This window comes from Psammomys obesus, unplaced genomic scaffold (assembly GCF_907164565.1).
Source record: "Psammomys obesus unplaced genomic scaffold, mPsaObe1.curated_primary_1811, whole genome shotgun sequence".
NCBI lineage: Eukaryota > Metazoa > Chordata > Mammalia > Rodentia > Muridae > Psammomys > Psammomys obesus.
In genome coordinates this window covers 25,987,584-26,012,448 of record NW_026596073.1, presented here as the reverse complement: position 1 = coordinate 26,012,448, position 24,865 = coordinate 25,987,584, and the positions used below count along the sequence as shown (strand labels likewise).

Genomic DNA, 24,865 nt, shown 5'->3' with positions numbered 1-24,865 from the left:
ATAAACAAACTAATTTCTGATAATAGAAAGCTTACTTTATTTGGATTTGACCCAGTAACACCAATGGGGTTTAGCAGATCTTCTAACCCATGTGGTACAGGCCAGAGATTCAAAGCCATTTTCCCAGATACTAGGGTGTCTGTGTAGTCAAACAAGTTTATGTTTCCCCAGGCCAACGGACAGTGCTCCTTAATGAAACAAAGAAAATTTTCATGATTCTGTGAATAAATCACACATTTCCAAATACACTTCCTCCCAGGAGGAGAATTCAACAGTTGTATCTATAATCAGATGAACACAAAGTCTACTAAAGTCACACTGGCTTTTCAAAATTTAAGTGTTTTCTGTCCCTTGCCCACTTGAAACCTCATGTGTTTTCTCTGCCTTAAGAAGGACATATAGCTGGGCAGTGGTGGCACACGCCTTTAATCCTAGCTCTTGAGAGGCAGAGGCAGGCAGATCTCTGAGTTCGAGGCCAGCCTGGCCTGCAAAGCAAATCTAGGATAGCCAGGGCTCCACAGAGAAACCCTGTCTGGAAAAAACAAACAAACAAACAAACAAACAACAAGCGAAGCAGTGCAGGAATGGAGTGTGAGGACTTCTGCAGTCACCCAGCATATAGTTAATGAATCACACTGACACAGACTCAGGATGTACTTATTCATCAGAAGTGGATTTCTCAAGCACTCCCAATGTACTTTTAAAGGATAAACTAATTATCTTCCAAAGCTTTAATCAATTTATACTTTACTTAAATAAAGAAAAAATAGCCAGCATGGTGGCACATGCTTGCCATCCATACTTGAGAAGGACAATTCTGTGTTCAAGGGAACTCAGGGTTACATACACAGCAGGACTAGTCTAAAACAAAAGAGAAAATAAAGATCTTCTCATTTTGAAGGAAAGTCAGGATTTTTGGAGGCAGCACAGTTGGTTATTTAATCTGAGAGACATTACCTCCTTAGCACCCTTGCGGCCTTTAACAGAACAAATGGAAAGGCAAAGGCGAGCAGCTCGAGGAAGATCAGGAATGTATATGTCATAATTCAGCCATTCATTCCACCTGCAGAAAATTGACAAAACAAAGCTTTATGCCAAGAGTGCACATGGCTCCACAATGCATCAACTCTAAAACAAGGCAAATGACAATCAAAAGGAAGTCACATTACAGAACTGTACTAAAATGGCCAAGAGTTGGGTGTGGCCACACCTTTATCCCAGCACTCAGGAGCCAAAGGCAGGCTGAGTCTGAAGCCAGCTTGGCCTACAAAGCAAGGTCCAGGTCAGCAGAGCTACATAATGAGACCCTGTCTCAAAGAGCTGAAGTGGGCATGGGAGTGGTGTCTGAATCAGTATTCCTGGTCATACAGAGTATGGAAAAAACGCAAACCTCATGGATGAATGTCTAAAAGTCAAAGGACAGGTGGCAAGGAATGCCATAACAGGAAACCTTGTGCACTAGGACTAAGTACATCATTTGTTACAACCAAACAGGAAAGCCCTGGAAAATGAACAGATGCATACCTTATGACCCAGCTCTACCATGAACAAAACACAACAATGTGTTATCTACAGACTGCTAATTGAACTATTCACAGTATCCTCCAAATGCAAAAAACTCAAATCCAACATGAAATAAACTTGCAGAAGCCAGGATCTTGTTCCCTACACGCAGGGGAAGTTAGGAGACTGGGAATGGGCACAAGGGGGCCATCTTTTCTATTTTTACTTTATAATTGTCTGTATAACGTGCTTGTGCATGTATGTGTGTGTGCACATGTGCATGTGTGCCTCTGTGTGTGTGTGTGAGAGAGAGAGAGAGAGTCAGTTCTGCCTTCTACTTTATGGCAGGGTGTCTCCCATTTCTGCCACTGTGCTGTGTCCTCTAAGATACTAGCTCACAATCTTCTGTCTGTACCTCCAATGTCTCCACTGTAGACGTGTCATCATTGTTATTTAGGGCAGGGTCTCATATACTCCAGGCTGGCCTGGAACTTGCTGTGTTCAATGGTAACTTTACACATTTGGTCATCCTACTTCCCCTTCCGGGTGCTGGGATTACAGAACTGTACGACACCTGAGTTTATCAGTACTAGGGATCAAACCTTAGGGATTCAGCATTCTCGGTAAACATTCCGCCAACTAAGATATTCCGACCCCTGCATCCAGCTTTTTGTTTTATTTTTTTGAGGCAGGGTTTCTCTGTATAGCCTTGGCTGTCCTGGATTTGCTTGTCCTGGACCACGCTGGGCTCAAACTCACAGAGATCCACCTGCCTCTGTCTCCTGAGTGCTGGGATTACAGGGGTAGAACACTGTGCCCGGCATCCAACTTTTTAACTAAGTTTCAGAAATCAAAATCAGTCAAGAGCTGGAGAGATGACTTAGTGGTTAAGAACAATGGCTGCTCTTCCAAAGGACCCATGTTCACATCCAAGCACCCAAACTGCAGTCACTTCATAACTGTCTGTAATTCTAGTTTCAGGGAATCTAAGATCATTATACAGACATACCTGGATGCAGAGAAGACCAATGTGAATAAAATTAAAAAAAAAAAAAAAAAGCTTCTCCTAAATGATGTTCTTTAAACAAAATTGGTCAGGTTATCAGACTTTCACAGTCAGCACTTTTACTCACTGAGCCATCTTCCCAGGCCAGAAGCTTTTTGGGTGCTGGTACATGTTCCAATTTTGTGATCAAACTGATGCGTTATAAACTTATAATCACTGCACTCTGTGTGTGGTGCATGTATACACGCACACCCACTACGCCTATGCATCATGTGCACGTGGAAGCCGAAGGTTGAGGCTGGCTGTCTTCCTCATTCAATTCCTTGCCTTTTTTTTTTTTTGGAGACAGGGTCTCTCATTGACCCTGGAGCTCCCTGTTTGGCTTGATTTGCTGGACCAATGAGACTCTAAGATCTATCTGTCTCTGCCTCTTCTAGTGCTGTAATTTTAAACACGCACCATCTCACCCAGACTTTTATGTCGGTACTGTGGATCTGACTTCAGGTCACCACGCTTAAAAGAGCAAACCTCTCCCTACCCTCATGAAATGTACACTTTTATGCATATGTTATAATTCACTAAGCAAACAAAACACAATGTCATCTATTAAAAAATATCCAAACAAGCTAGGCAGTGGTAGCACACACCTGTACTCCCAGCACTCAGGGAGGCAGAGACAGGCGGATCTCTGTGAGTTTGAGGCCATCCTGGTCTACAAAGTGAATCCAGGACAGCCAAAGCTGTACAGAGAAATCCTGTCTCGAAAAACCAACATTCCCCCCCCCCCCGAAAAAAAAAAAGCAAAAGCAAAAGCAAAACCAGACAAACAGGAAAGGAAACTAGCTGATGAGAATTAGAAAAAGAATGTTATATTTACTTTTATATATAATCAGCTTCTTTCAGAATAACTCCCTTATCTAAATAAGCCAGTATGCAAGTAAAATGAAAGATATACACAGGGCTGGGAGATGGTCCTGCCAGTACAGAAAGCACAGAAAGATGGTCCTGAAAGCACAGATACTTGAGTTCGACTCTTAAGATGTGTGCAAAATGCTAGGTGTGGTGATGTGCACTTGCAATCTCAGCACCAGGGAGGCAAAGACAGTGGATCCCTGGGCCTTGCTGGTCAGCCCACTAACCTACTTGAGAAGTTATAGGTCAAGGAATGTATCTAGGAAATGGTAGAGGGCCTCTAGAGAATGAAACACAGGGTTGTAGTCTTTGCCTCCATAAGTCAGTGTGTGAGCAATCCCTACCCCCCAAAGATAAAGTACTTTAAATTTTATCTTTGGGAACACAGTCTTACTCTAGCCCAGGCTGGACTGGAACTTACAGCAGTCTTCCTGTCTCAACCTCCTGAATGTAGTGATTATAAGCACAAATCAACACACCTGACTTAGTGTTTCAGTTTTAAAATAATTACTCACAAGAGGAAACATACCCACTTTCAAAATGAGAGAATTAAAACCTACTACAAAAGTTACAAGATAAAAAGTACTCAAAATTGTAAGATAATTCCTCTCCATTTACTGAGTGTCACATATGGAACTTGGTCAACATATAAATAAAAAGTTATGCACAATAAGTAGCTTTCTAAAGCAAAATCACATAAAACACTGTGTATGCTGAGCATGGTGGCTCACACTGTGATCCCAGCACTTGGGAGGTAGGAGGTGGCAGAGGAAGACAGATCTCTGTGGGAGGTCCAGGCTAGCCAGGGCTGTCTCAACAAAACAAACAAATAAAAAACACTGTTGATGGCCCGTGAGATATTGAGACTTACTACCAAGTCTGACAATCTTAGTTTGATTCCCAGGACCAGCATACTGAAAGGGGAGAGCAGCCCCATGAAAATTCTGCTGACTGAGCTGTATGTTGTGCCACTTGAATGGTATTTACCCATACCTTCTGCATAAACACAAATAAATATACCTTTTTATTTACAGATTTATCTACTTATTTATTTTGTTCTTCTGAGACATGGCCTCACAATGTAGGTGCGTGCCATGCAGACCAGGCTGTCCTTGAACTCAGAGATCTACCTGCTTCTGCCTCCTAAGTGCTGAATTTAAAAATGTCTGCTACCAAGCCTGACTGAAGATTTATTTTAACGGGTGCACGTGCGTGTAGCGCAAGCACACCTGAGTGTAGGTGAGTTAGGGCAGTTGTAAGCCCCCCAGTATGTCTGCATGAAACCAAATCTCTGCCAGAGTCGTAAGGGCTCTTAACCACTGACCACCCCACCCAGACCCCACATAAGTAAGTATAACAAATACTTTTAAAGAAAGACTACCCCTTCCAAAAGACAAGCCAACAAACAAACACCCCACAAAATACTCTAACAACTCTGGGTGTACATAGCATCCAGATCCAGGAGTCAGATTGCCTGACAGAGAGCCCATGTGACCTGTGATAGTTTGGCTTTTGTTCCAAATGGGACTTATATTCCTACCCTGGAAGGTGAACTGATATAACCTAAGGGATGGGCTACAATAGCACCACTGCTGGTGGCAAAAGTTCCAGTCCTGGGTATGACAAACTGGAAACCCCTCAACAACATTTCTTCATAAATCTGGCCTATTCTTGAGTTAGAAATAAAGTCAGTCAACCTACAGAGTTTCAGGACAAAGCACTTGCCTGAAACTTAATATATAGTTCACTGAGACTGGCCTTAAACTCATGGTCCTCCCCTCCTACCGCAGCTTCTTGAGTACTTGGATTAAGGTGTATTCTACCACACTGGGCTTTGAGAATCCTATTTTTAATCAACCAATTTAAGGCACAATTTTTACCAATAAAGTATATTACTTTATTCTGGTATATCTGCAAATTTGAACAAAGAATACAGAAATGTCAACCATTTATATAAAGATGAGCTACATTTAAAATGGGAGAAATTGTCAACAATTATAAAGGCAAAAGAAACAAAACACTAGTGAAGAAATGCTGAAAGAATACAGGCTGTAGTAGGGCCACAGCAATTCAGGAGAAAATGAAGACACTTGACTTATATTCACTCAAGACTTATTAGTTTGAAATTTCTCAAACTGTACATAAATGAATGGGAAGTACTCTTCCCATTCTCTCAGAGAATTTTGTCCTCTAGGTCTAGTGGAACTAGTACATTCCTTTCTCTAATGTCCATTACAACACATACCAAGTTATTCATCCATCCATCCATCCATCTATGTTTTTGGTTTTTTTTTTTTTTGAGACAGGGTTTTTGTGTATAAAAGAGCCTTCCTTGGCTGTCCTGGACTCACCCTGCAGATCAGGCTGCCCCTGGACTCACAGAGATCCACTCTCTGCCTCCGTGAGTGTTGGGATTATAGGCACGTGCCACCAGGTCTGGCTCAGGTTATTTATTTTTCAAAGACTTATTTATTTATGTATGTGCATATGCTTATGTGAGCATTATTTGCATATGCATGTATGAATGGATGTGGAGGCCAAAAGTGGGTGTTGTTCTCCATCAATTTCTGCCCGCTCCTTTGAAGCAGTCTCTTCCTGAACCTAGAGGTTTTGTTTACTCAGGTAGGCTGGCAGCTAGGAAGCTTCAGCAATCCTGTGTTCCCCTCCCTTGGAAGCACAATTACAGACATGCATGGGATGCCCAGCTTGCTATTCAAGTGCTGAGATCTGAATTCTTGATCTCATGATAGTACAGCAAGTTCTTAACCGAGCTAGAGAGATGGCTCAGCAGTTAAGATCACCGCTGCTATAGGAGAGGACCCAGGTTTAATTACCAGCATCCGCATGGCAGCTCACAACTCTAACTCTGTTTCCTGGAGAATCTGATGCCCTTTTCTGGCTCTCTTGACACTTGGCATGCATATATACACATATAAATAAACACCTATACACATAACTTCTTTTAAAGAACTTAATCACTGAGATGTCTCTCTAGTCTCCCCCCATGTTATTTTCAAAATATTTAAATATAGTTCAAATTTGCTATTTTTAAGAAATGACTAATATATGCAGTAGAATCATAAAATATCAAATTCACCTGGCAACTGAGAATAACAAATATGGAACCAACAATCAGTAAAAGTCTTCTTTCTTGCCTTTTGAATATTTTATTATATTTATTGTGTGTGTGTGTGTGTGAGTGTGTGTGTGCGCGCGCACATGTGCATGATGCATGTCCAAGATCACACAGCATGGTATGATAAGGGCCATGGAGGTGGGCCAGGGACTCATCAGGCTGTTGGGCGTGATGGCAAACACCCTTACCTGCTGGGACACCCAGCTCACCTTTCAGGAGTTTTCAAAGTCTGGTACGTGGTGGCGAATGCCTTTAATCCCAGCACTAGGAGGCAGAAGACCTCTGTACATTCAAGGTCAGTAAAGGCTACTCAGAGAGACCTCAAAAATGAAATAATTAATTTTTAAAAATAGGGCTGGGGAGATAGCTCAGCTGTTAAGAGCAATTGTTGCTCTTCCAGGACTCAGTTCCCAGCAACCACAAGGCAGCGACGTACAACCACCTTTAACTCCAGTCCCAGCAGAACAGAGTCCCACCTCTGACCTCCAAGGGCACTGCACATACGTACGGTCAGGCAAACACACAAAAAAATTAAATACATAAAATCTCAACATTTTCCAAGTCTACTCTCTTATCTTTTTAATAATTTCATGTTTATGATTTTTATTTTTATAAATGCAGAATTAAAGAATTTGCTAACATTTTCATATTACTACCACAGGGATTTAGCCTCTACTTAAAAAAAGAATTCTTTTTTAAAAACATATATTTTAATTATTTTAATTTTTATGATGTAATAAAATTATTTCATAAAACATAATGGTATATAATTATATAAACATTATATCTACATATACATATCTGCATGTGAGTGCAGATGCTTACAGTGGCCCCTGACACTAGAGTTCTAGGTGGTTATTAACCGCCCAATGTGAATGCTAGAAACTGAATTTGGAACCTCAGGAAGAGTAGTACTGCTGAGCCTTCTCTCCAGCCCTAACCAGAAATTTGTGAGGTAAAGATTAAACACAAGAATTTTATAACTTGTTTGTTCAGTTATAAAACAGTTATAACTTGTTTGTTCATGTAGCCCAGGCTGGCTTTGAGGTACTCTGGAGGTGGAGATGAAGCTGAACTCCTGATCCTACTTCCCCCAGCTCAAAAAAGTGGGAAAAACCTCCATGCACCCTTAACCACAACTGGCTTAATAAATTATTACTTTAATTTTCTAAAATGTCAACATTGAAGCCAACTACCATGAAATCTTCCTTCTCACTTTTCAAAAGTCTTACTCTTGGTTCTGAAACAATGAGGACAGATTATTTTGGGGCCTCTGCTTAGGGCTCCTGGAATTCTTTGGATTGGTGGGTTTACATATTTTTACCAATTTAGAAAAAGACTGTCCACAATTTCCTCAAAAATAGCGTCTTCTTGTTCGTTTGTTTTAGATGTCCTACAATCAGCCCACCTACTTCTCTAGCAAGCAAGAAGTATGAGTGTGTTAACGAATATCTGTTGTCATGTGTACCATCTAACCTCAACGATGCACTGACCTAGTGGCTCAGTTAAGGTGACACCTGCCTCCCCTCACCCTGCCAGACAAATGACCATCGCCCCGAACTTGTCCTAGGCTCTACGAGAGACATCAACTCTGGAAATATAATGAAGAAACTGTCAGAACTCAGTATAATTTCCTTGTAAGATTCCTTCCGAGGTCTCACTGCAGTTCTACTGCATTCTGTAAAGTCCACCTTCAATCAAGCAGTTGAGTCTCACCCTCAAATATCTCTCACAAAAAAGACCTGCTTTTCCACAGTAAACTGTCTTTTCTCAAAGACCCTTTAACTAAATTCCTCCGTGTCTGTTCTTGGAAGCCATTTGAAGGAGTTTAGGTTTTAAATCACTCATCAAAAACAAGACTTTGACCCTGTTCTGTTCAATCCTTCAAAGAATGCCAAAAGTAAAGCACAAAAACCTTAAGGATAAAATCTGAGAGAGCAGTCACAGAAACTCCTTATGTTCTGTATGTAAATAACGGAAATGCAGACAACCTCTATAAAACTAATGACATGAAACATGTCCAAACACTCTCTCACCTAGGATTGGAGCAAGGGACTCTTTGAGTGTTCACATTGTCACATAAGGGTTCTCCTCCATGGTAGATACCTGTTCGAACATAGATCTAAAAGAAAGAAAGGAAAATGTACACTCCAGCACATGTATATACATATGTATACCATGTATACACTTACACATATACTTATCTATATAGGCATATGAATGCTCAACAGAACCGAGCATTACAAAATGTTCTAACTGATATAAATCATGGCATGTTTTATTCATATGGTTTCTTTGTACAGATGTACAATTCCTGTTGCCTTCATCCACTAATGATGGGGTCTCTGACCACTAGCAAGTTAACGCAGCCACAAGCCTGCGGCACTATGCATGAAATAGAGGCCTTCACTTTCCCAAGATACGCTGGGGACAGGTATTACTTCAAATCTCTGAAGCTAGAGGAACAGTTCACCAGCACATTAATAGGACAACACTCTTACATAAAGGATTAAAGAATAAAGAAAGATCCACTTTAGGCCCGATCACTGTTTTTAACTAAACATACTCTACAAAACTTTTGAATTTATGAGTATTAGAATTATAGACAGAACTATAGCTATGTGAAAGCTGAGGTGTAACTCAAACAGAATTCACGACTTGTTTTCTGGGATTTGTGCTTTTCTAGTCATCTGAAAAACTACCACAGGTCAACAGATTATATTGTACTCAAAAAAGGCTAATAAAAAATGACTTACATAGAGTAAGCACCAGCATTTGACCTTACCTTATCAATGTCTCGAATATTTACATTTACATAGGTTGCACAAAGAATTTTGATTCTGAGCGCACTATTTATAACCCAGAGAGACTTGGTAGAGGTCTCTCCATTCATATAGGGTGTAGCTGTGGAGATGCGCCTGGAGTACGATGGCATCGTGAAGCTATCCATCGGCAGCTGAGAATACAGGCTTTCCTTGGCCATCAACATCAAGTTGGGCATCCTCCCCAGCATTATACAGCTTCTTATGTACTGAAAGAGATCACAGACGGAGAAAATAAGCCATTTCCCATAAGGTTTTCATTCCAAAGATAACATGTAGGAATATTATGAGCATTTACACACTGAGTGACAAGGGTGATTTTTAAATTAAACAGACTACCTTTGTTAGTAGCTGTTTATTCATAATATAGTTAGAATCTCTGAATATATTGATAGAAAATAAAAAATTACAGTCAACTTTGCCAATATCATTTTACCCTTAATAACAAAACACTAAAAAAGATCAGAAGCAATCACTGTAAGAGTACAGCAACTTCTTTTTGGTAAGCCTGACAGTCCATGTCATACCTCATAATGAAGCCCTTCTCAGGAACAAAGCTCACCCTATGCCCTCCAGGCAATTTCTGAGAAACATTTATTTACTGAAACAATAAAGCCCCATAAATAAGATGTTATGGTCACCTATACTGGCAATCCTACAACGTAGAAGATGAGGGTTCAAGGTCATTCTTAGCTACATGGCCAGTTGACCATATCACGAATAAACAAAATCCCAAACAATAACAATAATAAGTAAACAAGACACAAAATAATGGAGATATTAAAAACTGTTAAAATGGACAGATCTGAATTTTGAAACTGTGAGATGTGTGAGCACAGAGTTCAGTCAGGCCTCTTCCTCAATCACTGTCCACTTTATTGCAAGTGAGTAATTTCCTGTACATGGAGTTCACCAAGGCCCAGGCTGGCTGGCCAGTGAACTTCGGGGATCCTCCTGGCTCTGCCTTCTTAGTGCTGGGAAGTCAGGCATAGGTTGCCAAGCTGGGCTTTTATTAAGTGCTAGGGGTCTAAGCACAGGGCCCCCTGACAAATGTACGCCAAAGCACTTTACCAACTTGTCTGTCTCCCCAGGCCCAAGAGAGAGATTTTTAAAAATTGTATTTATGTACTTGTATACATATGTACTTATGTACCTGTCTCAGAGCATGCATAAAGCTCAGAGCAAGTTGCCTCTCTCTTCCCATTGTATGGGTGCCTGGGATTAAATTCAGGTCTTTAAGCTTGGTAGCAAATGCCTTTATGCACTGAGCTCTCTTACTAACCCCCAGAATACAGATTTTTAGTCTATGCTCTTCTCTGCACTTCATAACTCCCTACTTTCCCACTTAACAACAACTGAAAGCCAGTGTCTATAATATTTAACAGGTGTGTGCATGCTACTATTGCTTCTCACAGGGATTTACTCAGTGAACACAGAGAGGAGAAGGTGAGCAGTAATCTTAATAAACTAAGATTCTATTTTAATATTGTTCCCACATCACTGCTGGGGAGCAGGTAAGTCATGATATATTCCCTGCTATATCTTCAAACTTGTCAAATAATTACCTTATTTAAACATAAACTTAAATAGAAGGGGAGCTGGTTGAAAGCAAAGGGATCAGTGGGAGCAGGAAAATTCATTCATCCCAATGAAAGTGAATATGATCAAAAGACATTGTATGTATGTTATAAATGACCACTGGAGGATATAGCTCAGGAGTAGACTTGGCTGACATTCACTATTAATATTAAGCAAAATTCAAATATGCTAATAAAATAAGCTTACAAATGCTGTTTCCTAATATTATCCATTAATCATCAAAAATCTGTGCTAATAACATATGCAGCCTTGGTGTGGGAACACCTTGCTTACCTTGTACTGACTCAGAGGATATTTTTCTAGGAAGTACTCGTCACAGCCACACACTTTCAGAATATACTTGCCCTGGTACTCTAAGACACAGAGTTTCAGCTGCTCAGAAGACAGCAGCATGCTCCGAGTCTTCTTCCTGATGGCTTCAGCAATGACTTGCTCTGGCACACAGTCATGGTTGATCTTCAGAGTGTACTTTTGCTTGTCATTGTTTGGAGAGACTATTACCCAAATCACCACTATGATTTGTCCTGGAATAAGAAAACACTGTCAGATGCATCACTGTGTCTATTTCATTTCTCTGAAGATAAGTTTCAAAAAGTTTTCACGATCTGCGTCTCTAACCACAAAAAGATGTCTAGTTAACCTGACTAAACAGAGGTAAAGATCTGACAGAAACTGGCAATGTTCACATCTGACACTTTCATCTGGCTCCTTTTCATTGGGCTAGTGGATCACAAGGACCCAAGGCTGAGCTCACCTGTCCTTTAAACTGCAAGCTACACTTCAAAAGAGTGACTCGAGAGGGCTTCAAAGGTCTAGTAGTTCCTAAGTGTGGAACTACTTAAAGAAAAGAGAGCCCCTTCCTTAGAATGAAGCAAAGATGAGAGGAAGAATCAGGATAAGCAGGGAAAGGGAAAACAAATCTTTAATTTTTGTCCTATTAAGATCAATTAATCAGTGTGTCGACACTGAGAGTCTGCCAGATGTTGAACATTGCCTGTTTCCACCAGATCCTCACCTCTAGTTTAGTTAGTTTAACTAGATGTCATTTATGGCTATGGTTAAGGAAAGAGTGAAAATTCTTGAAACTTGTCTTTAGAAAAGTGACAGACACATTGATGCACTTAACAGTGTTTTAATAGTCCTTTAAAATGTTTGTATTTGTGTTTATTGTTATGAACTCCTTTCTTTTTTTGGTAGTGCTGGAGATCAAACCCACAGCCTTGTACATGTAAGGCAAGTGCTGTAGACAATATCTCCTTCTGTTTTAATTTGAGAGAGAGAGAGAGGACCAGCTCTAATTCTGTTAGCAGTCTATGCCACAGTGAACTCTAAACTCAATTCTTCAGCTTTAGGGAGAGGAGATGCATGCTTTCCATCCACACGCTTTCACTCAGCACTCAATTCTCATGCTGTAGCAGTCCTTGCCTTCACGCTCACCAGCCAGCCAGCAAAAAGCAGATGTGCAGAAAACATCGGCAGGTAACAGACATCACCGCAGCAGCTGGCTCCTTACCTTTATCTAACTTGTTGTAGATGTGCTTTGGCAGTTCTGGGGAAGACTCGACGTTTGGAGGGTAGACATACATTGCTCTGCTGTGGGGTGAGTTGAGGTCCCGCAGGTCCACGGCTTCTTTGCAAACATTCAGAATGTTCCTTCGGAAGTCCTGGACTTCTGGATCTTTAACCATATCAAATTCACACACTGGCATGCCAATAACAAAACCTAAAAAAATAAGATGTTTATGAAGAAAACAGGGCAGATACGGTTCTTACAGAGAACTATACACATTTGGAAAAGCAGAAGAGTCAAGATGTTTCTATGAACTAAAAAAAAAAAATCTTTGATGAATCAATTTCTAAGAGTTCACCCAAGCTGGTGTGATGGTGTAATTCCAGCAGAGGCAGGAGGATCTGGTCTACAAAGCGAATTCCAGGACAGCCAGGGCTAAACAGAGAAACCCTATCTTGAAAAACAAAACAGAACAAAAGTTGATGAAGCTTTAAGCATTTTAAATATATTATATGCATCATCCCCACATCAACTTTTTTAGAGTAATAAAACTTGGCTATCCCAAATCTAAGTCCTCCTACTAATTGTATTTCTTAAGGAAAACCCTATAGTTTTATCAAAGTACTACAAAGTTCTAGAGCTCAGAAGAAAATTAAAAAAAAAAAAAAAAACTTTAGATTTTTTTCAAAGAAAACTACTTAAAGATTACAAAGATATTAATTCCAACAAAGTATCTTAATAATGAAACAAAGCGTAGACATCATAGTTATTTGCAGCTTAGTAAAGTTAAAGTCAATTATCATACCAATTTCTCGATTGAGGATCTTTTCTTCACGGTTGCCTACTGGTTCAATTACTTTTAAAAAGGGTTGAAAAAGCCGAAGGTCACAAAGCCGTCTTGTTTCATCAAAAAATTCTTCCCTTTCTGCTTCTTGGGTAACACTTACGAAAATGTAAGAAGATTCATCTTGCAGAAGCTGATGGAGTGGGTATTTCCTGGCTTCTTTAAACAATTCATGTTTGATGGTGATTAGTGTAGCCTCACGGAGGCATTCTAAAGTCACTATCATTCCATTAGGGAGTAAACATTCCACTAGGATTCTTGGGGGCATCAAGTGGATGCCCCACAGTTCACCTGAAGATGGTCGTGGAGGCATTTTCTGATCCTCTGCAAACTTTACATAGAAAACCACTTTATGAAATCAGAAATATGGCTGTCCCCAAACAGTGCCCTAAACAAGATAAGAAAACCACATGTTAGAGAGAAGCAATTCCTGATCACACACTGACAGTGATGACAGGACCACAAAGGGTAAATGCTCACTTCCTGTTTTCCGAATGATCAGAGCAATAGTAACTTAAGTGTTTTAATTTAGACTAGGCTATAAAGAACTTATTACAGAGGATACTAGAAACACAACATGCATTTAATTAGACTTAATGAAAATTTAAAGATATTGAATAAATTTCCTAAGCTGGGTCTCATAAATACAAAGGCAATGAAAAAAACTGAAAAAAAAGCTGTAATTCAACCAAAAATTCCCATTCACCAGGCTTGGTGGTGTTAGCTTACAATCTCAGCTCCTTTGGCTGAGGCAGGAGGATTGCAGGTTCAAGGCTTGCCTGGAAATGTTAGCAAGACTGTCTCAAGAACAAGCAACATCAACAGGGCAAGACCAACAGATTAGGGACACGGTGGAGTAGCAGAGTACTTGCCAGGCATATACAAAGACTGGGTTCTGTCACTTTTATTATTCTCCATCATTTTATGATGCACCAGACATAGCAGATCTCTTAGGTACAGGTCATTACTAATTTTAAGTGTAAACACAGCTCAGAAAAATCCAAATATTCTTCCCTCTTTATTTTCCCCCAGCATATACAATAATGTAAAAGTCAACGGTATAGTCTTTCCATCTTGACCTTTGTAATTTCCCTTAAATATTATTTATTATCTTAAATTATGTATCTGTGTCATATGTGCATGTGAGTCTAGGTGCTTATAGAGGACAGAGGTGACTTATCTCCCTTAAGCTGGAGTTACAGATACCCAAGTAGTTGTGAGCCACCTCACACCTAGAAATCAAATTCTGGTCCACTGGAAGAGCGGTATGTGTTCTTAGCTGAAAAGCCATTTCTCCAGGCCCCCTGTAATTTCCTTTTGCTTGGTGGTGGAATGGTCTGTCTGATATTTTTAGGCCACTTTGGGGTTTTGTGCTGTGAAAAAAGGCCTAAGATAGTGCAAGCTGGTCTTGACTTCTCAGTATATCGAGACTAGCCTTCCTCGATGCTCTGACGCTTCTACCTCACCTTCCTGCTGGCCGGGCTATGGCTGTGACACAATGCCTGCCTTCTACTCTGGTTTTAAAGGATCTTATTTCTGCGTGTGCATATGTACCTGCAGAGGCCAGAGGAAAGGGTCAGATTCACATAGGTACAGCTCAAGTTATAGATGGTCATGAACTGCCTGATGGGGGTGCTAGGAAGTGAAGTCTGGTTCTCTGTAAGAGCAAGTATTTTTAACCAAAAAGCCACCTCTCTGGCTCTCTTCTTCCTTTTCTTTTTCTTTCTCTGTTTTTTTTTTTTTTTGGTTTGGTTTGATTTCGGTTTTTCAGGACAAGGTTTCTCTGTAGCCCTGGCTGTCCTAGAACTTACTCTGTAGATTAGGCTGACCTCTAACTCAGAGATCTGCCTGCCTCTTCCTCCCAAGTGCTGGGATTAAAGGCCTGTACCATTCCTCTCTCCCAACTTGTTTTTTAAGGCATGATTTAACTATAATATCACATAACAAAATGCCATCAATGATTTTCCTTGAGCATGATGATTAATCTGTACTAAGTCTTACTATTCCTGAGATGTATTATTTTATATGCGGAGGGACCTATGACTCTCTGTGTCTGCACAATGTTTCCTTTACTTCTGATTACGCACTTAAAATATTTTAAAAACTATTAAGCATTATTAGCATTTGAAAAACTCTCAGTTTTAGATGATAACAGTCTTGGAGGTTTATTGGAAGATGCATTAAAGCCTTTAAAACACACAAGCTTAGAGCTGTCGGGATAGCTCAGCGGGTAAAAGTGTTTGCCATGAAAACCTCATGATCTGCGTTCAATGCCTGGATCCCACAGGAGAACCAACTCCCCAGAGCCGTCCTCTGACCACATCTGTGCCATATAACAGTGCTCACCCCAAACACACACAAAACCCTTTCAAGTCTTCTCTTAAAGAGAAGTTAACTCCCTGCTGTTTACAGGTTTTTCTTTCATCCAGTAAGTGAAAACTGGAAGGTCAAGAACCACAAAGTAAGGCTGGAGATGCACAGTGAGAAAGACAGAGAGGGGCTGGAGAAACGGCTCGGCAATTACAACACATGCTGTTCTTGCAGAGGCCCCTACCTAGGTTCAGTTTCTAGCCCTTAGAGGCTCACAATCATCTAAAATTCCAGTTCCAAGGGAACCAACTCCTCCTCTGGCCTCCAAGCGCACTAGGCATGTACATGGTGTGCAGACATACTTTCAGTTGAAGTATTCATACACATGAAATAAAAATGAAAAAGTAAAGCTGTACAAATGAACAGGGAAGGGCCCAGACATCCTGCTGTGTGGTCACTCTATCATATGGCACATGACACTGCACACAGTGGCTACAGGTAACACTGTGGGGTACGGTACTGCCCCAGGACCATGTTGGGTACTTGGTAGGTGTCTTAGTTAAGAGTTTTACTGCTCTGAAAAGACACTATGACCACAGCAGTTCTTATTAAAGAAAATATTTAATTGGAGCTGGCTTACAGTTCAGATGTTAAGCCCATTATCATCATGGCAGGAAGCATGGTGTCATGACAGTAGACCAGTGCTGGAGAGGTTGCTGAGAGTTCTACACCTGGATCAGCAGGCAGCAGAAAGAGAGTGACACTGGGGCCTGGTTGAGCATTTGAAATCTCTAAGAACACCCCAACACCACACATTCTCCATCAAGGCCACACCTACTCCACAAGGCCACATTTCCTAACAGTGCCACTCAATAAATCCCCGGGATCTGCCAGTTATCTCCTCTTCTTCAGAATGTACCAGCATGTATAGTTTATTGTGGCTATAGTACTCAAACTCAGGTTCTCATGTCTGTGGGGAAAGCCAGCACACTTACTACTCAATTGTTTATCTAGTCCACGTATTTCCTGTATTTTAAAGAAAAATTCACTGCCTCGTAAAATGACCAGATAATTTAAATCCATGTGCACAATTACTAGTGTGACTTAAATGAAGGTTTTAAATATACATTTAACTCCTCCCTCAAAAGAAATGCCAAATGTGTACTGACTTTCTGCAATAATAAAAAAGTTTAAGTACAACTGGGCCATGGTAGCATACACCTGTGATCCCAGCACTGTGGGAGACAGAGGAAGGCAGATCGCTATTAGTTCGAGGCCAGCCTGATCTACAAAGTGAGTTCCAGAACAGCCAGAGCTACACAGAAAAACCCTGTCTCAAAAAACAAACAAAAAATTCAAATACAAATCAAACCAAACCAAACCAAGGGCCCCAGTAAAACAGCAGCTCTGTTTACTGTTTTGTTTGCTAAAGAATGGTGCTACAACATCTACATCACAGAACCACTGAAGCATCTATTTTATACAATAACCCAGAATCTCAATTGTTCTCTAGGATAAAAGAGAAGACTAACAGAGTGGACAGTTATTGATTTTATGGCTTACTGTACAATGGTATCATTATAGGTAACAAACTTTTCACGTCTGTTCATGGATAAGTAATGTGATCATAGCCATAGACCCCTTGAAGATTCTGGCAAGTAGGAACTGATTAGCATCACAGAAATAACACAGCAGCCAGGAAATATATCTTTTTGTTTATTTGATGGTTTCTGCTTTCTCATGGCAACCTCGTTCATAACAAAACTGCTATCCCAGAGCTCACACATGGAAATGTAGAGGCAACAAACCAGCATTTTACAGCTATGTTGGCATGTAGGCACTCCCACTCTGCATATAAATAAACCAAAGATCAGAGGTGTGACCATTAGAAAACGGACTTTCATTTAAGGAGACAGGTAGAGATTAAATCCTTGACCCACACAATTCTACCTTTTGACACAAAGGTTTCATTATATGGCCCCACACTGGCCATTAACTAGCTACGCAGACTAAGATGACCCCAAATTCACAGTCCTCTTGCCTCACCTAAGTGAGGATTTGGATTATGGGTATGTGGTACTAAACGGGATAAGTCATTGAAAAGTCCACTGGTTCAGAATGTTGGGACTGTATTTTCATTCTTATGCTACAAACAGTTTTTTTTTTAAAGGCAAGATCTTGTTAGCCTTGAACTAACTTCTCCTTCTTCTATGTCTCACATACCTATATTAGCTTTGTGCTATGTCCACCTGAAATCAAAGACAAAAAGAAAATTGGCTTTGCTTATCCTAGTATTCTACTTATGTAAACAAACTGTTCCATTAAGCTGGTTGTGTTTTCTTAGAAGCACGCACCCATAATTCATTCCCTCTGTTGATGAGTCACATTCCTCATTATCACGTTCAATCACTGTGCTGCCCTCTTAACACTGAGCGGGCAAAGCTCTTGATGCTCATGAAAACTGGAGGAAGACCCTGTGTTTTCTAGCACATGATGGTCACTTCACAGCCAACTGCCTGATCACTGCAGCATACCCTTCTACCACTCATGTCTAGCTGGATGCCATTTTAAAACAGGCTATGAAGCAAAAACTGTAGACTGGGAGTCTACATAACAAATGGACAAAGCAGAGATTGTCTGATTTTGAAAATAATTGTTTAAAACATGTTTTATTTTGGTTTAATTTATATTCTGTCTGCATCAGAAAGCCATGTAAGAGATCTAGAAATATCTACCTGTAAGCTTAAGTGCATTTATACTGACTGACGTGGCAGCCTTGGCATTCAACCGGCATTACTACTGAATCAAGCACTCTGTATTTTCTGGACTTCCATGTTTCATACACGCAGAAGGTGCTAAAGTCTTTTGAATAACCAATGTGTATCTATGGTTCTTATGTATTGACACAGATGAGACATTTTCTACCTTCATTTTTAAATCAATGGAAAAACAGTATTTATTTTATAACTCTATTATATCTCTTTATTTGGTTACTAGATAGAAAATAGAAATATATTTTTCAAATCATTAATTTACCAAACAAACCTTTAGTCTGACTTAGAGCAGAATTAAAGACTTCCTTCTAGGCTTGCCATAGAAACAATGTGATTCAAACATGGCTTACTAACTCTGTGGTCTGATTACCCTACTTGAAAATTATTATAAATGCTTTGAATTAATTAATCCTTTTCTTAATGTTATCACAGTCTCTTGAAAGTATTTATACTGTAGCTTCACTCACTCTCATTAAAATAATTTATAACCATGTCTAACTTCTTACTAGATTATGAAAATTTCCAGGACTTTGGGGACAGGGACATAGAAAATAAAAACAAGAGAATAGAAAAGTTAAGTAAAAAACTAAATCATAGAAATTATTCCAGAGAAAGCATTAAGGGTCTGAGGAAGACACAGCATTTGGGATGGTGAGGAAGAGGCTAAAGACACACCTCAGGCATAGAACTCTACGAGAAGCAGCTGCACCGGGATGAGAAATATAATTATAAACACATCTCACGGAGTGGTGATCCTTGGGAAACAAGTGTCCTTCAGCACCATGTTCTGAGCCCCATTGCTGGCCTCTAAGACTTCCTTTCTGTAAGAGCCACTGAGCTGCAACTGGAACAAGTCCAGAGAGACAGCTGTGATACACAAGAGCTCTGGAAGGATGCTCTATCCACTTCCTTCAGAATGCTGTCCTTCACTGACCTTTACAAGCTGAACATGAGAAAACAGGTTTTCAGTGAGATAGAAAGATCTATAGAAATCAAGTTCTCATGAAAGTATGTAGGAAACTCTACACCCTTTAGTAAGGGTTGCAATTTGTTTTCATATTAAATTCACATTCACAGAACTATAAAAGACATTATGAAAGTATTATTTCTGAAATCACTACAGCAATAAGATAAAAGTTTCCTGACATGGAGATCAATGGGTAGCCTAGGAAGTGTTGGTGTGTTAACATTTTTAAAGTAATGACAAATAAAATCTAGGGGAGCAGTGTATATAAAATATAGATTTTATAGGGTTTCCTGTTGCTCAGGCTGGCTTTGAACTCACTATGTAGCAAAAATGACCTTGAACTGCTGATCCTCCTGCCAATCCCAAGGGCTTTGATGGCAGGGCACCAACCAGCACCAACCCAGCTAAAATGTAGACTTCAGGACCATGACATGAACAGGAAGTTTAAAAGATTCTAATGTGATGGCGAGAGCAATTGCATTCAAAGCCACTAATGAAATACAAATTAGTAATATAGTTTTAAGTTGCTAGGTAAATCATGAACTTAAAAAAACAATTATACAAACCATATCATGAAATGTAGGGTAGAAAATTTAAATTTTATAGGCCAAACGTGTGGCTCAGTGATAAGAACACTTGTCCAGCATATTTAAAGTTCTGGTTTGATTCCCAAGAAAAGGAACAGGTAAGGGAAGTAACAAGAACAAAATCAAATTTTAGTGTACACTAAGATAAACTAACATTTAAGCTCAAAAGGAGACTAAACATGAATACAGCTAGCGACACAGCTCTGAGGACAACACGTGTGAGGGCCTAGATTCGATCTTAATGCCAAAAGTAAAAACAGGGAAGGAACAACAGTCCAGGTGAAGCTTTAAGAAATGCAATTATGAGGAGAGTGCAGAAAAGACAAAAGGACTTGATACTACCACATAATTGATTAGTTATACAATGCTCTCATGGTGATGTGACTCAGAGTTTTCTAGTGAGTACTTTCCTCATCTTCCAAAGGACAGTGTTGTGGTTTGAGCATGAAATGGCTCCCATAGGTTCATGCATTTGTATACCTGGCCCCCAGCTTGACGAAAGTGGGTCACTGGGGCACTTGAGATTGCCTGGCCCAACTTCCTGTTTGTTCCTTGCTTTCTGAGTAGTGATGCTATGGGATCAGAAGGCCACAAGGCCTTCTCTCCATGCTCCATCTTCCCCACCATGGTGGAACTATAAGCCAAAAAGTAAAATCCTTTCACTTAAACTGCTCTTGTTAAGTTACTTGACAAAGCAACAGAAAAAGAAACCAATACACACAGTCAATAGAGAACACCCTACTTTTATCAGAACAAAGAACAGTCAGTCAAAGATGAATAGTAAGCCAGGCAACTCCAGAAAGCCCACTCACAGCTTCAGACCAGGATGACAGGATTTGGTAAATCATGATTTCAAATTACAAAGCCCAAAAGAATAATTAATACTTCTTTTAAAAAGATTTATTTATTATGCATACAATATTCTGTCTGTGCATAGACCTGCACACCAGAAGAGGGCACCAGATCTCATTATAGATGGTTGTGAGCCACCATGAGGTTGTTGGGAATTGAACACAGGACCTCTGGAAGAGCTAATTAATACTTCTAATGGAAAATGATATTACTATTTTGATCTTGGTTCCAATTTTCTGACTACTTTTTACTAACAGCTCTGTGAAAAGCAGCATGGAGCTGTGCACCTGTGGACCAGAGGTGCAAGTCAAAAGCTAACCAGTCCACATAGAGTTGAAAGTCACCACAGCTCTGAAATCCTTAATACCCTACAGTTAATGACTGAGGCACCTACAAGTGCTTTGGAAACCTCCGATTTTCAAATGGCACTGTTACTGAGCAGAGAGAATGTATATTACCCAATCCTGTCGTAAGCAGAGGCAGGTGGTCAAACAGTGTTTCTGCTTCAGTAGAGCCAGTGTTCCACAAGCCTCAGTATCACGGATGGTAGGGAGAGCCCTACCATCTTGAAGACTTCCCTCAGTCAGGGCAGGTGCCCTTTTCCTTTGTTTCACACCATTTTCCTATATTTCTTCATTAAAAATGATACCCTATTTCTTTCTATCATGAGATGGGGGCATCATTTAGTCATTATTGGAGCTCACATTCAAATGCTGCTCCTCTGGGTAGTAGCTCTCACTTCTATACATGTTTAAATACTGCTCCAAGCACCCTCGCATCGATAGACATTAAAAAGCATGTCTGCATCTCTAAGTGTATACCAATCTTATTATTTACTTACTTACTTATTTAGCTTTTTATTTGAAACAGGGTTTCTCTATGTAATAGCCCTGTCTGTCCTGGATGAGAGTTTGCTTTGTAAACCAGGCTGGCCTCAAACTCACAGAGATCCACCTGTCTCTGTCTCCCAAGTGCTGGGATTAAAGGTGTGCATCATGACTGGCTGTATACCAACCTTATATTTGTGCGTAAGAGAGAAGTTTAGGTCTGTTACAGGCTTCTCAGCTTATCCTATTTATGGCTGTCTGCTTTGCATGAGTGCTTGCATCCACTGACATTCTGCCTAAAGTGGCTCAATAAAGAGAAAGCTAGCAACTTTCATCAAATATTCTAGCAGACAAAGTATAGATACATTTTTATCTACAGATGCTCCATTAGAAGGGCTTCTTATTTTGAAACATACTTTTATTAACATTCCAAACAGTAACAGGTTTGTCTATACTATATGCCAGGTAGCCAAAACGATTTGGGGAGAAAATCAGAAAGCTCCCTCATGGCTCATTCTTTCCAACAGTTTCCTATTTCCTGAGGTCACATAAATAGCAGTGCAGTGATGGTTTCAGTGTCTGTAATCCATGACCTTGACACACACACACACACACACACACACACACAATGAGAAAAGTAAACACTCATACATCATTGTCCCAAGTGTTTCTCAAAACTGAGTGACAATGTCTTCTCTTGTACTATTGTGATCACAGTGTTGATCTGCCAATACTGCTAGTCCAAAGAAAAGGTGTAAATGAATTCTACCAATTTGATTGAAACAAGAAAACAACCTGCTGATAAGTAATTCAAATAGAGACTTGTTGGGTTGAGATGGTTAAGAATGCATGCAGCACTTGCAGAAGACCTGAGCTTGGTTTCCAGCACTCACCAAAGACAACACACAATTACCTGAAATACAACACCTTCTTCTGGCCTTCGTGAAAACTGTGCTCCTATACACAAATGTACACATACATGTCATCAAAAATAAACATTTTATTACATTCATTTACTATGTACGCATGTTTTGTGTGCATATCTGGATGTGTGTATCTCAGAGCATGTGTGTAGCAGTCTGAAGACACCCTTATACAATGTGAGTCCCAGGGATTGAACTCAGATTGCTAGGCTTGGCAGCAAGTACCTTTACTGGCTGAGCCATTTTACCTTCCATAAAAATAAAACTTTTAAAAACAAAAACAAACAAATAAGGCAGATTTACTTAAAATATGGAATGCTTCTCAAATTTATCAATTTGACACAGGAAAAGCTGGTTTTCTGACCAAACAAAAAATCATCTAATGTACTTACGCACAAAATAAACCCAAACCCACATAGGAAGACATCCTTGCTTTCAATTTCATTCATCCCAGGTGGACAGCCCTTGGTTGTTGACATTTTGTAGAAAAACAACAGTGTAATCCTACATCTAAAAGTAGATTAGAAAGGGGGAATGCCACCCTACAAGCACAGAATATTCCTGTTCTGACATCAGTGCTCAGCTCCTGAACATTCTGTCTAGTTCTTATCTACCCTTGCTGTTGTCTTTTGTCCCAAACACAATCTCTGCCTTTGTGCTCAACCCATTTCCTCAGAGGCTGCTGTAGCTGTAATCTTAAGTCCTCTCTCTTCTTATGTCATACCTATTGATACATTACTAACATTCTTACAAAAAGACATGACAAATCCACAATATACTAAAATTTTATTTTACTAAAGCTGACCACTTAATGGTTAGTCTTAACCTGTGCATCTCATACTGCCCCAAATCAATGTTTCCCAGTCCCAATTCATAACATAATTGTATAAAATGGTCTATTTACATGAAGCTCCATTTTTTTTCAGAGTACATTCTGATAAACACGAACTTTTATATTTGTTTAGTTATTCTTCACAAAAGTGAACAAAAGACATAAAATGTAATAAAAACTAGAGTTTTAAAGCTATTTTTTTTTTTTTTTAAGGAAGCTAGATAGATGGCTCAGTGGTTAAGACCACTTGGCTGTTCTTACAGAGGCGAGTCCAGTTCCCAGCACCAGCATGACTCACAGCCACCTCAAACTCCAGTTCTGGCTCCTTCTGCCCCGCCTTCCAGGCAACAAGCATAGTACATATACATACATGTAGGCAAAACACTCATACATATAAAATAAATTTTAAAATTTTTAATTAAATTTTAAATTAAAAAAAAGAACGATTTTTCAGCCATAGGGAAGCTACTCTCTTATAAACTTTCTAAATTTTATACATATATATATTTATTTATTCACACGTATTCATATAAAAGTTTTTTTAGCTTTTTTTTTTCTAAATATAAAGATTTATTTTGGGGGAGAAGGAGGCAAAGAAAGTGTAGGAGAAGAGAGATGGAGATTTAAGGGCACCCTGGGAGAGAAGCCGAAGCAGAGAGACAGTATAAAAAGGGTTTAGGTGGAATTACCTTATGTAGGGGGCAATGTTTCCTCCTAGAAGCCATAACTTTCCAAATAAAAAGTGTGGGCATCTCCCTTTGAGTTGCTGGTCAATGGTGTCTTGGAGATGCCTAAAATGATACTAGTATTCTTGGTTGGCTCACTAGATCATGATGATCGTAAGCTTCTATTGATGAAGACATCACACACTTTGATACAGACAAGGAGAAATGAAGTTAGTACTGACAAAGAAGCTTTCTCCTTGCTGGCTACCTTTTAAAGTACTAGAAGGTGCTATAGAGTAGGCTCCTGAGAAAGAATGGTCATCAATAATCTTACTTAGCTATAAGTCTTGTGAACTGCAATAATGACCGGTGTAGTGAAAATAAGCCCTTGCGTGCAATAGTGGCACAAATGTTATAGCAAAACCAAGTGCTTCCTGGTTGGGCTTAAGGCCCATTCCCGAAGAGGAAACACATTTCTGGTCCTATAAATAAATCCATCTAAAAATCCATGGTTGAGGAGCTCATATGTACCAGAGTGAAGCCACTACTATCATTTTGTTAAATATACCTACTATCAAACTGCCCTCCAACTGGTATCTCTTATACCTAGAGATTAGTGCAATTCATTGACCTCTTTAGTGAAGCTTATTTGTGCAGTGGGCAGTGGTTAATACAAAAATTCACACATGATCAATATGTAGAGAATATAGAGTGCTCAATCACAAATGAAACATCTATGTCACAGTGGGGTCATAAAGACTGTAAGATCCAGAGGTCAAAGAGGTCCAAAGTGTCA

At 39.8% G+C, this 24,865-nt stretch overlaps 1 protein-coding gene across 3 annotated transcripts in view; it reads right to left on the bottom strand.

The window, feature by feature from the left end:
• The window catches only part of Pik3ca (phosphatidylinositol-4,5-bisphosphate 3-kinase catalytic subunit alpha), a 79,563-nt gene that overhangs the window by 26,630 nt on the left and 28,068 nt on the right, over nt 1–24,865 (bottom strand). For all 3 annotated transcript variants that reach the window (XR_008722283.1, XR_008722284.1, XM_055625893.1), the window contains exons 2-8: nt 13,294–13,720; nt 12,492–12,701; nt 11,252–11,502; nt 9,343–9,588; nt 8,594–8,679; nt 958–1,063; nt 36–188 (exon numbers count right to left, since the gene is read on the bottom strand). Coding sequence is in view for 1 of the 3 variants with exons in the window: in XM_055625893.1 (XP_055481868.1) it covers nt 36–188; nt 958–1,063; nt 8,594–8,679; nt 9,343–9,588; nt 11,252–11,502; nt 12,492–12,701; nt 13,294–13,645 (1,404 nt within the window). In the remaining 2 variants the exon portion in view is untranslated. The remainder of the gene's footprint in view (nt 1–35; nt 189–957; nt 1,064–8,593; nt 8,680–9,342; nt 9,589–11,251; nt 11,503–12,491; nt 12,702–13,293; nt 13,721–24,865) is intronic.